This window comes from Typopeltis vanoorti, chromosome 16, assembly GCF_054136105.1.
Source record: "Typopeltis vanoorti isolate ZY-2024b chromosome 16, IOZ_Tvanoo_1.0, whole genome shotgun sequence".
NCBI lineage: Eukaryota > Metazoa > Arthropoda > Arachnida > Uropygi > Thelyphonidae > Typopeltis > Typopeltis vanoorti.
Genome location: NC_143564.1, coordinates 18,217,233 through 18,235,100, shown reverse-complemented (window position 1 = coordinate 18,235,100; position 17,868 = coordinate 18,217,233). Strand labels below are relative to the sequence as shown.

Sequence of the window (17,868 nt, the reverse complement as noted above, 5' to 3'; positions counted from 1 at the left end):
CAAATTAAGATAAACTACAGGTGCAAGGGATCTGATACACAACAGGGAATGCCAGTATGTGAAACATATCCTTTGAAAACCTGAAAATTAAAAAAGCTCTCACTTTAATTTTCAGAAGTCTAAATTGTGTTACTTTCTGATATTTCTCAGACATAAGGTATGGTTATACACTTTCCTTCTTCTTGAGCACTTAATGAAGTATTTCTAATAATATGTGTGTATCTTGTTAATAAAAGTAAAGCCAGTACCATTAAATAGAAAAAATAGAGTATTCTGTGTCTGGTGAAAAGAGAATGAGCCTAACAGATGTGCTGTTGACATTGTTAATGGTGAGATTAGAGTATATGAATATAACATTCTGTGTGTGCATTCTTCCAAAAAACTGAGAATTGAAGTGAAGTCTTTTGTCCAGTTAGCAAAGAATGAGAAGTTCTAAAAAAGGAGAATTGTTATTTTTAGTAATGGTGCAAACACTGTTGTTAAATTTGTTGGCAGATTCTTGAAGCTCTCTTATTGAACCCTGCCATACTGCAGAGATAACATTTGAAGTCTGTACCACAGGGAAGGTTTGAGACAAATGTTACAAAGAAAACATTGTTCAATTTCCATGCAAGTAATTAGTTGAAGTTGGGATAGGAGGAAGAGTTCCCATTGCCGTTCCTTCAACCTCTTTGTATAATTTAGTTTGATGATCAGAATGAATTACAAAATCAAAGCTTTTCATTCTTTCTAGTGCCAAATGTTGTTTATGCAAATCTAGCATATCTTCTGGTATGCTAGGAATAATGAGATGACATCCATTCTATTTTAAAATATCATTTTAATTAGATTTATAAAACGAAGCTCAGAAATATTGTTTTTAAATCACTGTATTTTTGATATATGAAACACTTATCTGTTAAAAAGTGGATATTAATATGGATAATTGTTTAGCAAGCTTGTAACTGGAACAGCTAATACAGTTGACTACAGCCAAAAACATTATATTTGTTTCTTCCATCTTCAACCACTCAACAAAAGGTTATCCATGTAATCATTCCATGTGTTGGAGGAATTTCTGAGGGCATTGTCAAGATAATTAGAACTCTGGACATGCAAGTTATATTCTGTCCCATCTGAAATTTTCTTTATTATTAGGTTCTGTAAAAGGATTTAAGATATGCAGATGATACAACCTTCATAGCAGAAACTAAGGAAGAACTGGAGCTGTTGATTCTATTGGTTAAGAGGGAAAATAATAAAGCCAGGCTTAATTTGAACATCAGCAAAACAAAAGTGAATGCTTCTGGTAATTTAAATCTATTTATAATAGAGGGAGATAAATTAGAAATCATTATAATAGTTATGATTTACTGAGGTCCAGAATCAGAAGTGATGGTAAATGTGAAGATGAAATTAAAAGGATAGTCATGGGGGGGGGGGGGGAATCAATGTTAAACCTGACAAAAATTATGAAAAATGAAGGTCATGCAAGTTAGAATTGTCAAAGCAATAGCATTTCCAGTAGTGTGAAGTATGAACTTGTAGCGCATGCTGTCACCTCCCCACATAGTTGATATACTTGGGACAGAGTATGTGAGCTGATGAATTGTTGGAAAAGGTGTTGGGGAAGATTGAGAGAATGAGAAAAAGAGGAAGACCACAAAAGAGTTGGATGGGCAACATAAAATAACTTACCAATATGAACTTACATTTGCTGTAGAAAAAAAAAAGGGGTGGGGGAACAACAAGCTGATTGGGATGGAGAGCCTTTGTTTACAAGATCACCAAGAGTTGAAAATGACTGGATGGCACAACAACAAAGGATTTTTTCATTTGCATTCCCTTGTGTTCCTCAGATTCCCTGAATTTTTTTTTGTCATGAGGAGCATAAATACATTAAGTAGTACCATGGATCAGAATGGTATGAACTTGCAGTACATGCTGTCACCTCCCTACATAGTTTTCTGGAGAAAGACTGTATATGGAAAGTTGTGGAGCATTATCTGCATGGATCTGATGCATTACATTTATTACTGTGGCATTATCTTCATGAAGTAGGGTTTGCTTAATGCTAATCATTGATGTCATTTTTATTAATATTTGATATATTTTAATAATTGTAATATGGAATGATGCAACACATCATTCCATATCTCATTGTTAATCCTTCCATCATTCATATCCAGACTATTTTCTCTTTCAAAGGAGTGTTTTTGTGGAACACTTTCAATACTAAGTGAGCTATGAAAATATCAAGAATGCCCTTTGGCTGGAAAAATGTGGGCTCTGTTTAAAACCTTTATTATTATAATGGTGGCTGGGTTTTTCATCCTACAAAACAGCAATAAGAACAAACATAAAACATTGGTTTTGTGGTCTTAGTTGCTTCAGCCATAATTTGGAACACTCTCTCTTTCAAATCATATTGAAGATGTCCATAATATTTTAGGCATTTTTGTAAGTTAAAAAGATGATTGTTACGTAAGTAATCAGTATTAATTATTCTCATGTTGTACTTTGTGTATTTTGTTAGTACTTTGCACAGTGTTTAGTTTTAAAGTAGCTTTAGTCTGTCATAGTTATAAATGAGCAAACTAATAATCCAGTGCTTAAGAATATGCATTACTTTTGGACACAGTCCCAAATGGCCTGGACTGGTGAGAAAGTCTGACCAGGCCTTCAAGTCTAGTTTGAATTAGGACTCCTCTGTTGTGCTAGAAAAAATTTTTTGAAGAATCTATTGGCATTCTGGATAACTCTGGTTTTCCTGTTCTGTGATAGTTCTTTGGAAGTGACTCAGTTGGATAATAACATGTTAATGTAGCATATTGTACACAAGAATAATATATACAAATTACATAGATCATCATATCATCATTAGCGACTGAGCCTCTATAGTTCATTCTTTCTGTAATGATGATGATGCCCTTTCGTTGGAAAGATCTGGATTTGAATCCTGTCTAGGTGAACTAGTCTTATTCTGGGTTTTTCTCCTAGAAAATCAGATTTTTCATCCTGCAAAATAGGAAACCCAACCAGAAGAAAACACACACAATAAACATGCATAATACACTAACCTTAAAGTCTTAGCTACTTCGGTCATAATTCCGAACAATAAACATCCAGTCTGAATTCAGATTCCATCTAGAATGCATAGGATTTTATGAGTTTATTTTTCCTCCAAGAAACTGAAGTCTTCTGTACTGAAATCAAACTGGCCTGGTTGGTTGGTTGCTTGTTTTGATTTATGGTTGAAGCATCTAATCCTATAAGGCCAGCATGTTATGACTGTAAATTACACATATTCTTTTGGCTGGTTTTTGCCTGTGTTGCAGAATTAAAAACCAGAGTTTCTCAGAGAAAAAGCCCCATACCCCCTCTCTTTGAGATCATCTAACCTAGCCTTGGGTGAATATTTCTTGTTTTACTGTTCTTTGCATCCTAGATGGATTCAAATCCAGGTCTTTCCATCACCTGAGCATACATACACAGACCATTGTATGTGACTCCCACCTAGGAAAAAGTTTTACATATCTCCAGTACCTGGATTAGCTAAGGATTTATTATTATTATTAAAATTATATATTTTTTTTGTATTTTTATTTTTTATGACTTAGTAGCCTTGCTCCAGAGACCATGCATGAAAATTTTTCAAGCCGCCAATAAGTGAATTGGTGATTTTAAAACCAGACAATGAAATTCATTTACCATCTAAAGACATTAACAAACGTACGTTCCCATGAAAGGATTTGAGATTGCAGTGTGTTAGTTGGTGAATGGATATGCTAATCACTCAGCCAACCAGGCTGGCAATAATATATAGTAAATTTAATTAATTTTCTGTTACTTCCATCTAAACATGGACTTTTATATGACGTAAAACCTGTTATGTCATTAATTGTTTCTCTAGTATCACTATGAAGATGTTAGCAGGGCTGTACTTACACTTTTCATGAGGCTGGCAGGTCCTGAGATGCTAGAATGCTCCAGTACCCCCCCCCCCTCCCTCATTGTTTGGGGTCCTTAAATTTCCCCTGATTTTTGGGGCCCCCAGCTAGAGCTTTGTGCCTGTGCATAAGTATGGCCCTGGATGTTAGTGTAACACTAGAGAGATATTAGCTGGAAATTTATTATTAATTTTTTAATTTTTCTTGTCATGTTTAATCCATTAAATTTAATACATATGTTTTACTGACACGTAAGTTTAAAAAATAGATAACTGATATGGTCCATCCTTAATTGTTCTGATGTTATTATAAAATCTGAGACTTGTCCCTTCTAGCAGGCTATTATATATGATGCTTCAGAAAACTATGAAGTAGTTTATCCCAAAAAAGTATTGCCTATTATCAGTTTTTTCATTCTTTCAGTCTGTATCTCATAATCTTGAATAATTTTTTTCTGGTTTATGAAAGTTATCTAGTGTTAATCTTTTTTAAAATAATTACCGTTATATACTTTGATATCAAAAACATCTTCATAAGGCCAAAGTTCAGAAATTTCCCATGGTTCCAGGTTAATTTCTCCAGTTAATTTAAACCGTACAAGGTTTTAAGTGTCATATATTTATATAAAAGAACAGTGATACCATTTAAAATATACTTTCCATTAATGCATACACTCCTCACTGTTACTTTGGATATCCTTCATTCCTGCTTCTAATTATTGGCCATAAATTTTCATCAGAATTGTTCAAATATATAGAAAATGTATCTAATTAATAAGTTGATCCAGTGAGATTAGCGCATATATTAGTGCATACTTACAACCTATCTCCTTGCTTTGCACCACCTTTAAGCTCTTTGAAAGAATTCTCCTTAAAAGAATTTCACCACTCATCGAAAGAGCACTCCCGACTGAACAAGCTGGCTTCAGGCCAGGAAGAAGTTGCTGTGACCAGGTCCTGGCCCTGACAACTCAAATTGAAACAGGCTTCCAGAAGAAACTTAAATCTGGAGCCGTTTTCATTGACCTAACATCTGCTTATGACACTGTCTGGATCAGGGCCTCCTCCTAAAACTTGGAAATTATATAAAGTGTAAAAAAACTTTACAACTTTTTGAATCTATTCTCTCCAACAGAAAGATCCGGGTCCATATTGGCTGAAAAAAGAGCAGGTCCATATTCCTTCACAACAGTCTTCCTCAGAGCTCTGTGTTATCCCCTATACTTTTTAACATCTATGTGTATGATCTACCTCATACCAGATCAAGCAAGTATATGTATGCTGATGACCTAGCAGTCTTACATCAATTCACCTCCTTTAACCAACCTAGAATCAACCTTGAATACAGATCTGAACACCCTGGAAGAATACTTCAAGCAGTGGTACTTGAAGCCAAATCCAACGAAAACAGTTTCCTCAGTATTTCACCTGTACAGTGCAGAGGCGAATCGACAACTTAACCTTTCTTTCTGTGGAAAAATGGTAGAACACGAGCCTCACCCAAAATACCTTGGAGTGAGTCTGGACAGAATCCTAACCTATAAAAGGCACATCATCAACCTCTCCAATAAAATAACATCATTTCAAGGCTTGCTGGAACAACCTGGGGTTGTGGTGCAGAAGTCCTAAGGTTGTCTGCACTAGCCCTCGCATTCTCTGCAGCAGAATATTGTGCCCCTGTCTGGGAAAGAAGTACACACACTAACATTATAGACACCCAGCTAAACTCTACCATGCGCACAATTAGTTAGACAGTGAGAAGCACCCCTTTCTCCTGGCTGCCTGTTCTATCTAACATTGCTCCACCACACATATGGAGAAGACAAGCCTCGATTGAGGAATTTAATATAGCAATGAGCAATCCATTCCTACCCCTACACCAGACTCTCATAAACCCACTAGTCTTCGCCTCAAATCTAGAAAGCCTCCCTGGTTCATGGACGAACTATCTTCAGCTGCGCTTCCATCAATATCTGACATATGGAGAGAATACTGGTCCAACAAACTGTTTCCTGGTAGAAGATCCCTGTGTTCCACAGCCTGGTTTTGATATTCCTAGGAAGATTTGGTCATCGATAAACAGGATCAGAACTAGTCAGGGCAGATGTGGCTACCTTCTACATAAATGGGGCTGTCAGATCACCCTTATTGTGTACGACTGCCCAATGCGCCGATTTCACGGTGGTGACCTACAGGACATCCACAAGGTGATGGGTGAGGCCTTGAATTGGCTTTCCAGCCTGGACCTTGACCTGTAGTTGGTATGGCAGTGGCGGTGGTTATGAAGGAAACAGAAGATCACGATCCCATTCTCACCACGAAGACGTTATTCTCATAGTCCTCGTCATAATATCAGCAGAACTCCTCCTCATGTTAGAAGATGATGATACAATGTGAAATGGGCCTCCTCTAATGGATCAAGTTTTCTCACACAAGATACAACTGCTCTCTACTTAAACCTCGGATACAGCTACATTTATGTTATGAAGTGTTCTGAGAACATGCAGCCTTGTCATACTTGGTGCAGCAGGATGATAATTGTCCCTGGCTTGATTATGACAAGTTACTTTTGCTTTATTTTTTTTAAAAGGAAAGACTTAGAAAGCAGGTTGTGCCTTTTATGTAATGAACTTTTATATGTAAGATTTTCATCATTTGTTTCTGGAAATTGTGATTGTACTTTTCACTTACCAGTTTCATGTAGCCATAAGCATAAATAAAGTGCATATATACAATGCTTTGGGGGGGGGGGGTGAGATACACAATGGTACCTTTATTAACAGTCACACTATGACATATAGATGGAGTATCGTTTTAATTTTAAACTTTTCTTGCTGGAAAAGAATGCATACTGGCACCTGTTGTAAGTATTAACTCAATTCAAAGAAACCCATAATCATTATCTGTTATAGCTGAAGCCTGTAATTACACCAATCATGTCCAAAAATCAATTTAATAAATCTAATATTATTTATAGTGCCAGTTCTTCAACTTTTTTTATCCATGGCCCCTTGCATTCCCTAGCAGAACTGGTCAAGTTTTTTTTACACATAAAGCTATATTCAATACTATATAATTATATTTGTATAGTTTACAAGCTTTACGTGTGCAGATAAAATCAAGAATATTATAGTGTAGTGGAGGCAGCTAGCACAGCTGATTGTTAAATTTTCTAGAATTTTGCAAGCCAGTTGTTAAACCAACAATGGCCATAAACTGTAAAGTTGCACCTGCTTCAGTCTGCAACTGCTACTGGCATTTTGGCAATAAACTTGTATATGGTGACGTGGAAAATCTGCTTCCTGAACTTGAGAAACTTTTAGACTATGATTAAATCCAACACTCTTTGTCCTTGAATTGCTACTTTCATATGCTGCTCAAGAAAGTCTTACAACAGCTCAATAAATTCTTTATTCTTATCACAGGTTTTTGCCTACCCTTGCAGTGTTCAGATAATTTAAATTAACCATAATAATTACTGATTTAGTACCCATCATTTGGTGATGCATTTCTTTGTCCCTCAGCAACTGATCTGCCAGGTCTGTAGCAACACTCTACCATATATTTCATTTATACTTTTATCCTGTTAACCTTCACTTCATACCAGATAGCCTCAAACTCACTTCTGTGCAGGACATTATTATCATTATTGCTTTCATGAGTTTCTACCCTAACTGGACTCAAGTCGTCTGATATTTTGTAGTACTTTCCCTCCCCTCCTCTCTGTTCTGTCATTTCTAAAAATACTGTACCCTTTACACTTGATTCCAGTTACTACATCCAACTCTGGTGACCAGGTTTCACTAATGCCAACAATTTTAGGACACAAAAGTATTCACCAAAGTAACAAACTCAACACTTTGTTTGTAATGCTCCTAGCATTTGTATACTTGCATCTGCAGTCAGTTGGGCATCTTTTTCATTTCCATTTCTGGACACACTCAGAATGCCCGAACCCAAAGCATATCCATTCCTTAAGCAGATTCATAAGTATGTTCATTGATATTATTATTATGTGACACCTCCAGGGAGTCCAAAGACTCATCAAGGGAGAGTGTGCCAGCACCATCGAACGATTAATCCCCTTCGAACTACTAAACGCGCTCAAATCTGCTTAACTTTTTGCTGAGCCATTAGTAGCAGAGACTCTATCAGTCGACCAATATTACCATCACATCTTCATACGTTAGCTGAACTTATACACACATTCTCAGCATTCCTCCCAAGATGATCTAATTTAATTTCCCTGCCTCTCTGCATTAAGTCTCACTACAATAAATAATTTTTCAAGGCAGCTAATGCCAAATCATTTAAGTGCAGGCCATCCTTTTTATACAAATCTTTTCTACTATCAAACTTACTCCACACATCCAAAAATTCAAACCTATTTCTTGTGCATAACTGCAGACTGAATCATTTGCTATCATAGTTGTCCTTGCTAACTCATTATTATGATTATGGGTTCAGGAGTCTAGGGTCACTGGGGAAATGCAGCAGCTTTATAAATGAATGTTGGCTAGCTGTTATTCATGTTATTGTAAGTTGAACAGAAATGGTGGACACAAAATGCCAATTCTGCTGAACACTGTTCATGGAAACATACCGTATTTTTCGAACGATAAGACGCACCCCAAATTTATGAGACAATTTTTAGAAAAAAATATTTTATCATATAAAGATATTTTCAAATTCTTACTTAATTTTTATTTATTGTTACAATCATTTGTATTAGCAATATTCAGTTCATCTTCACTCTCGGTACTATCACTCGTCACGTTAATGTCACTGTTCATATTATTTTCGTCTGAACTGTTGTTGTCACCCCCTTCAAAAACTGCGTCATCTTCAGTACCATCCATCGCATTACTTATCCTGCATTTCTTAAATGACTTTATAATCGTCTCTTCTTTCACAGCTTCCCATGAATTTTTCACCCAGGTACATACTTCTGAAATTGTTGGCCGTTTCATATGTCCTGTTGCTGTAACATCGTGATTTGGCTTTGCCATCTATTTGTTCCACTCTTCTCGCATAAAATTTTTGAATGGTTTATTAATAGATCCATCCAAGGATTGTAATTGACCTGTAAGGCCTCCAGGAACGACAGCTAATTCTGTATTCATTTCTTTTAGAAGCTTCTTGGTTGATTCTGTTTTATGCGCTCTGAATTGATCCCACACTAACATCGCAGGCTTTTTAAACAATGCACCTGGAAGTTTTGCCCATATTTTTTGTATCCATAATTTCATTCCTGTTTTGTCCATCCAGCCTTTATCTTGAACGTGGATAATAATGCCACAAGGAATTTCATCTCTCGGTAACGTTTTTCTCTTGAAGATTAACATGGGGTAGTTTTGTTCCCTCCGCACAACAAGCTAAAACTATAGTGTAGTGAGTTTTTTCGTGACCTGTTGTTTTGATCACTATCGATTTGGTGCCTTTTGAATCTACTGTCCAATTTGAAGGAACATCAAAAGTTAGAGGCACTTCATCCATGTTCGCAATTTGATTAAGCTCAAAGTTAAATTTCCTTCTTGCTTATATGACAAATCTATGGAATTCTATAATTTTAGTTTCATAGTCAGCCGGCATTTTTTGCGCTAGAGTGGTTTTTGTACGCATGCATAACCCGTGTCTTTTCATAAATCTAAAGCACCAAGACGGTGATCTGGTAAAATCTAAAATTCCATTAGCAGTTGCTCCATCTTTTCGCTTCAAAAATTATCATTTTCATAGAAACAGATATTCCCATGTTTCGATGATTTGTTACCCAATTTTTCATTTGTACTTCTAATTTGGGCCATTTTTCTAGGTGTGAACGGAATGTTTTCTTGTGTTTACATAGCAGTTTTAATTGTTCCTCTTGTTTTCTCCACTCACGAACCATTTTTTTCTGTTGGTGGTGGACCAAAATGTCTTTCTGCTGCTCTGTTTTCATATTGTTTTGCATAATTTATCACATTTAATTTATAACTTATGTTATATGAAAGTCTTTTTTTGTTTTACACTCATTTTTTCTAATTTTAAGATAAAAATTTTAATGACTTATAAAAAATAATTCAAGTGAACCTTACAAAAGCACATATGTTTACACACTAATGACTATTGACGCTCTAAATCGTTGATTCACCCACATGCAGCGAGATAACTTAGGTACCTACCTTCAGTAGCATACTTACTAATTTTATTAACATATTGCGACAGTAATTGAACTTCGCTAACTGCTTCGGTACAGTGTAAAGATTCGTATTTTAATATTACCTTCGAACCATAAGACACACCCCAATTTTCAGTCGATTTTTCTATGTAAAAAGGTGCATCTTATGGTTCGAAAATTACAGTACGTAGAAAAGACATTATGCAAAAGCAGTCTGTGAGGCAGTTTCTGGAGAGAGAGAGAGAGAGAGAGACTATGAGAATGTGGGGGGGGGGGTCAGTTAACTGAACTGCTGTTCTCTGAACATCTTCAAGAATCTAGAGAGGTATGTATTGCACCACCCTAAATGCGAGAAAAGTATTCTGAGACCTGAAGGATGTGGGATTTGTGCATAGTTAGTAGCTGGACAGATCATATTTGCAGAGAACTTTTTAGCTATCTTTTCTGATATACCTTTAACTTAATATATGGGATGAAAATAGTTCTGCTGTGATCCTCTGTATTGGTTGCTGGAGCAAATGAAGGGTACACCAGAAAAGATAGCTAAAGTTCCGTGCAAATACGATTTCCGTGCCACTTGAAATCACTCATTCAGCCAGGTACCTTCATATGTCCTCCTAAAAATAAAATCTAACTTCTATCGCTTGCAGATTCTGGAGTGCATAAAGTTCCTTGTGTCTGTTGTTTAGCCTACTTCAGATAGACTGGTAGTTCATTAACATCTGCATAGCAAGTTGAGACTAGCAGATCATGCTCTGCATATGCATAGGTTTTTTTTATATGTTGCTTCCACCCACAAAAGGTTATTTGCAAACCTAAAGTACATTTGGTACCATGGGTGGGCAAAGGATTTTTTATCAGTTTTATACATTTTTTTTGTATTTTTCCTATAGTTTGGGAGCTCTGCTCTAGAGACAAACAGGAGTTTTTCAAGCCACTTCTTGCCTCAATAAATGGGGCAGTGATCTTACATCAAGCAATGAAATTCATCTCTCACCTAAAGACAATTGCAAACATCCATGCCTACAGCAGGATTCAACCAATAGCTTGTCAGTTGGAGAGTGGGTATGCTGACAACTCATCCAACCAGACCAACAACTAGGATTAAATGGAAGAAGATATCAGTATTACACAGAAGTTGCTATAGGTCTGAGAGCTATTTTTAGAATCAGCATTTGCTATTCAGCACTCCTCCTTTCACAACAAGCATGGTTGCTTTAATTTGCCAGAGATCTGGGAGACGGGTATTCTGAGAGCAGATAGCCTGACTTCTCCAAATTAACTTTATACTTATATAGTATAAGTATATACTTAGACCCATATAGAGGATACCATGTTAGGACCTTAGTTCTGTTTTAGTTACAATTTCAATTGTAATGTCTTAGTTTAGTGGCTGTGTACTTGTCACATCTGTAATGTGGGGTCTGAAGATCCTGAGTAGAAAAAAAAATTTTTTTTTTCCTCTCTTGGTGCTTTTATACCATGAAGTTCTATTTTTATAATTCCTTTGATATTAGCTGTATATTTTTTGTTATCTGGGCTGTCTGAAGTAAATGGCAGTTCTTTTCTATTTCTCATGTTTTATATTTAAAAAAAAAAAAAAAAAAAAAAAACATGCCTCTGGGGAACTAATTTTAGTTGATTAATATTTTGCCTTTGTCACCAAGGCATCATTAGAGCAGAAAGGTATCAACTCTTCTTATGCCCACTGGCTTACCAGTAGGAAAGCAAAAAGGTGAAGTGTTAAAATAAAATAAAAAAATGAGGCAGGATCCCAAAGTCCTAACTGATGCCCTCCTTGCTTTTTTTGGTTCTGGTGTTTATTCTGCTGAATGTCTCAAGGTGAATATCTTTATATATTTCACTATGGGGGATGGTGGAGTGGATTACAAGAGCAGTCTCTCAGATTTGTTATCTACTTCTGTATAATAGAGAGGTTCTCTCCCCCCCCAATTGAGGTGATCACAAATACAGGACTAAAAATTTAGTCCTGTATTTGTGATTACCATCACCTCATAATGTAGTGGCATGAATAACTAGACATGTTATTATAAAGATGATTGATTGTATATGTGCGATTTATTTATTTATTTATTTTACATTTCAGGTATGTTCTCAGGCTGAAGAAGCTAGAAGTCTGGTTGAGGCTCCAACTTTCCAGGAAGCCCATATTAAACGTATACAAAATCATGTTACACAAGAAAAAAATTGTATTGCTGACAGTAATGATAGTGCTCCAACATCAGATGGTGAAAGTGGAATTTCATTACGGGAATCAGTGTTTAGTAGTGATAGTGAACAAAATTCTTTATCCTCAGTGCACTGTGAAAACTCTGCCTCCAGTGTAAAACATTCTAGTGATAGTATATCAGGTAGTGTAACTAATGGTAGTAATAGTAGTGGTTTATTATTTGCAAGATCAAAATCTTGTCCTGCAGGGGGACAGCCACTTTTAGGCCTTGAAAACCAAAATGTTTCTGTTGCCTCATTTGTACATAATGTTTCTGCATCTCCTCCTCTATGTCAGAAAACGGTGCCGCCGAAACTGCCATCCTCTTCTAATTTACTGAGGACTGTATTGGGTGATCTGGATTGTAAAAAAAATGATGAATCTATTAAAAGGAGAGTTGAAAAAGAAAAGGTTTATAAGCGTTCTCCCCTTCTTAATGGATTGCTGGATAGGGGAAAACTACCTCTTTCTAAAGAAAAGGAATTTCATTCAGCTAGTATAGTTCAAAATGGGAATAGGCCTGGAAGGAGTAATGTAGCCAAGGAGCCAAATATTCAAGATGGTAAACTAACTGCTGCTGCATTATTATCTTCAAATTCTTACTCAGCCGGTGTTCCAAATACAGTGAAATTTAGTACCGCTCAGCTTGCATTAGCAACCACAAATGTGCATGGTAATGAACAAATTTTAACTTTAAAGTTAGATCTAGAAAGTCCAGAAAATTCTAATACAAGTTCTGATTTATCTTCAATTTCTGATATTGCCCGAACTCTAGAAAGTGCATCAAAAGCAATATCAAGAACAAATGCTGAATGTCATTCTGCCCTTTCTACAGGAACAGCAGTGACTACAGCAACTACAACTACCACTACCACCACTACCATCACCACATCACCATCGTCATCATCATTATCATCTTCCTCATCCACCGTTATTTCTAACACTTCATCCATAACAAGGACAAGTCAACAAATTATTGTAGTTACTCCGGCAATAAATCAAACTCAGTTTCACATACAGTCTCCAAGTATTAAGTTTAGATTATTACATAATGTTGCCAAATTAGATGATCATATTGATCTTATTGGATTTCCTCGAGTGTCCCTAAGTCAGTTAAATCAGTTGAGGCAACCACCTGTAGAAACAACTTTATCTACTACAACTATTAAAAGGCCGTCCAGTGATCATTTAACAACTCTTGCATTAGTCGAAGCAAAAAGGTCACGCCAGGAAAGTAAAACTCCCTTGCTGGAAGCAACACTGAGGTCTCCTGTCTCAGTACCTTGTCCTGTTACCGTTGTATCTGCTACAAGTACAGTTACAGAAGATTCAAAAACATTCCATGACATTCGGCAGCAGCCATCAAAAGCACAATCAGGTTCTGAACAAACTGGTCTTAAATTAAGTACTGTGCGATCAGCTTGTAGTTTGAATCAAAGTTTAGATTCACAGCCAGATAAAGAATCGGATATTTTTTCTGGAATCTCATCAAATACAGAGTATTCATCTAATGGAGCTCTTTCAGCCAAACAGACTTTATCTGGTTCTAAATTAGAATATATTTGTGAATGGAAGGAATGTTCAAAGTAAGTACAGTATATAGTAAGATCTTGTAGTCAACTCTCTCTCTCTCTCTCTGTGTGTGTGTGTGTGTGTGTGTGTGTGTGTGTGTGTGTGTGTGTGTGTGTGTGTGTGTGTGTGTGTGTGTGTGTGTGTGTGTGTGTGTGTGTGTGTGTTTCGGGGGGGGGGGGGGGCAGAAAAGTATCCCAGTGTTCTATTTTTAAATTGGTCTCTTGCTAAATGTACACAAATGTAAATATGAAACCTCATTGTTATTTAAGTAAAGTATTTAATTTCACCTTGATTAATTGACTCTTGCTTTTTTATTTATTTTTTTTTTAATTTTTATTTTGATTGTGTGTGTCATTCCTGCACACAAGTTTCTGAAAACCTAAGTTACTTTAGTGCTGTCTATGGGCAAGACTTAAGTAGTAATCTATCAATATTAAATGCATTAGATTGTACTGTTTAGAGGATGCTTTGCTTCATGAGGAAGGCTGTTCTAGAGAATAGAGGTAGATATTATTCATTAAGTTAATATTTGTAGATTTCAAATCATCATCTTTAACACACAAACATATACTTCTTACAGAATACAGATACAGAAACAACTAGGATGCTATTATTGGGTAGGATACTAGAATGTATCAGCCTAGCTGGCCAGTCTGTTTCTGATACCCCTAGCATTCGTGTACAGACATAATAAGTAACCTTTTTGTATACTGTTGTGTGTAATCTGTGTGACAGTTCAATAACTTGCAGATCTTTGCACATGGTCATCATCATTTCCTTAAAAATACCCACTCCCATCTTTGACACTGTTAGATAACATTGTCCCTCTCACAGATTCTCACCATTCTTCCCATCATAATTCAGTTTTCCTGACTCTATACCAGTTGATAATTTTTCACACAACTCCTGATACCAAATCCATTCAAATGTAAGCCATTGTTGGATCCTACTTCGTCTCAATCTATACTTTGGATCCGACATTTAGTTATTACGATGTTCTTAACCTAAAAAATAGTTGCTAGTTGATTTCTAATACAAATATAGAGAAAATTTATATTTATAGACTGTGCCACTCTATATCTGAATTAGTTCAAGAATTGAACATGCACACAGAGAGAGAGAACTTATTCTGTGTGTGTGTGTGTTCTTCAAAACACTGCTTGATTTCTGTAATTCTCACATTTTCTGCCTAATAATCTTCTTTAACCTTGTGATTTTGGAAGTTAAATCATTTTCAATATCATCTTTAGCAGAGAAGTCTTCTTATTTTCTACTTTGCTATTTTTGTTAGCATCCATTTCTTATCCGTTTTTGGCACATTTTACAGCTGTATTTAATATTACAATATCACAATAAAAATGTGATATAAAAACGCTGAATACTTTAAAAATGCAAAATTTACTCTAATGGAAGTTTAATAGACTATGAAACACTAATTTTCCAAGATAAAAAAAAACAACATAACAAATGAAATTCACCAATTTTACACGAGTGCTAAATACACTGACCACTCGCAGTGTATCTTCAAACCTGTTCATATTGTGGATAAAAGAATATGATCCTGGGGCACCCTTGCATGGTAGAGAAATCATCTGAAAAGAGAGAGAGAGAGCTTGCTATTCCTTACATGACATGCATGCAGTAGTTATTTAACATATGATGGTATAATGGCCTAAGATATGTGGACAGGTATGGTGCCATCTTATGAAACCAATAAAAAGCTATTGGTGTGTACATTTTGTATTTTCTCTGGCTGATTTGCCTCTATGCATACATTGAACAACCAGACCGAAATCTGATTACTCAGTTACAAAGAACAGAAGGTAGCTCAGAACATGGCAGTGTGCTCTGAGCAACATTTCTGTACCAGACCTGATGCCTTGGTAATTTCAAGATCGGTAGCAGTTTCTCCTTTTCCGTGGTGTGTTTCTAAAGATGTAAGCTAAACAATCTGCTGAGAGAGTGGATTAAGTCAGTACAGTAATCATTAATTAAACTGGTAGACCTTCATACAGTGAAGAAATTAACTGCTAATGAGCTTCTGTATTATTTGAAAAAGTGGACTGAAATGCAGTGGGTCAGTAGCTTGGTGCTATATTAATTTTGGAATATAACTTTCCAGTATAGTTTGGGGAGTATCATGGCACTGGAAGTAAATTTTCCATTTGAATACAACTTCTCTGAATACATGCACCAAAGAGGAACTACTGTAATGCTGGTTAGCTCCAGCCAAGTACACAAATAGGTTCATATGTTCAAAAATGACTAACCAGGTGCCACTGATAGATAACAGTCAGGGAGCACATTCACATCAATGACTGATAAGACCATTGAAAAAACTGCTTGTCTATTCTCAGTGATAGGAAACTGACAAATGATGAAGTGCGACACAATTGCAGATTAACCAGTCACAACATACTTTGCTTTTCAAATTTTATGCAAGATGGAACCCTTGACAACTCGTGATAACCTTTGAAAACTGTGGCCAGAAGGAGACTATAAGCCTGAAAAGATGGCAGCCTTATTTTTCTTGGTTTGACATTAGATTTTTTGCAAAAGTCTGTAACACTTTATATAAGTATTAATCACAAGTTATAAACTTATATCATCATTGTCTGAAGTAGGCTTAGGTAATCTAAAGTCCATAGTACTCTTTGAAGCCACTTAAAACTTCCAGCAAGCAGAATGGTAATCTTACATTCGGTAAGATTACCATTGAAAATCTTCTTGCATGCAATTGCAAATATCCATGCCCCTGTGGGATTCAAGCTTATAGCCTGTAGATTGGAAATCAGAAACTATCAACTCAGCCAATCATGCAATCAAAACTGCCATCTTTCAAGATAAAAAGATTACTATGCTGCAGTTTGAATTTGGGTATTGTGTGCCACATCTGCTATGTTTAAATAAGTATTGAGACAGCAATATGTATGTATTTTAGACAAAGTGAATTACACACACCTTAATATTATATGGGTTCTTCCTTTGGCTCTGCTCATATATTGTACATTCTTCCTTCAACAGGACTATTAATCCATGCAATGCTGTTGAATGCACTAGGCCCACACTGTCATTCCAGGTTGTTCTATTTGAGTTGTGATCAGGACTCTCTGCATGCCACTGAATTTACTCATCTTTTCTTGCAACTGTGCCACGATATCACTTGATGCATGAAGTTGTGTATTGTCATGTTGAGAGACAAATCTGTTCCAAAACTTCAGCAATATAGGAAATTGTCTCATCCAGAAGTGTTTTATCTGTCAGCATTTGGCTGTCCAGGCATCATCTCCAACTTCCAAGTTCATACCAGGAGTAACAATTCTTCACCAGAACTAAATTGCACAATTGGAATTATGTACTCAAGCCTAAAGCATTCCTTAGTCATCAGTCACCCTCACCTATCTATATATATATATATATATATATATATATATATATATATAGATAGGTGAGGGTGATATATATATATATATATATATATATATTATTTCTTTTACTTTATTCCTTCACTTTCTTTCATTCATACCCAACAAGCATCTAATCTCATTGTGCATATACCTTATCCTATTTCTCATCCTGATTGACTCATTCTTTAAGCATTGCATTCCTTTCACTCTTATGTATTTTGACAGTTTCACTTTCTTTCAGTACTGTAATCTTTTATAGTCTGTCATATTCTCAGCTTTCATTTTATTACTCACCCTTCTTACTAATACTACTCATAAACTTACACTCCTTGCTGCCTTCATCTAACATCACTCCTCATTCTCTACTCTCATTTTCTAATACCTCATAGTCCATCATAATATTGCACTTTCTGCAGGTCCATACCCTCTCACTTATCTTGTTCATTTTCTTCACAAACACATTTTTTCACACATACATAATGTACTGCACTTACTACTATGAACCATCCTCAAGAGAAATCTGTGCCATCTACCACCATTTTGTTTTCATTCAGTGCAAGCTTCAAATTACACA

At 35.9% G+C, this 17,868-nt stretch overlaps 1 protein-coding gene across 2 annotated transcripts in view; it reads left to right on the top strand.

Annotated features, from left to right (window-relative positions):
* The window catches only part of Bap170 (Brahma associated protein 170kD), a 457,905-nt gene that overhangs the window by 365,733 nt on the left and 74,304 nt on the right, over positions 1-17,868 (top strand). For both annotated transcript variants that reach the window (XM_090406557.1, XM_090406558.1), the window contains one exon: positions 12,193-13,901. In XM_090406557.1, coding sequence (XP_090262683.1) covers positions 12,193-13,901 — 1,709 coding nt within the window. The remainder of the gene's footprint in view (positions 1-12,192; positions 13,902-17,868) is intronic.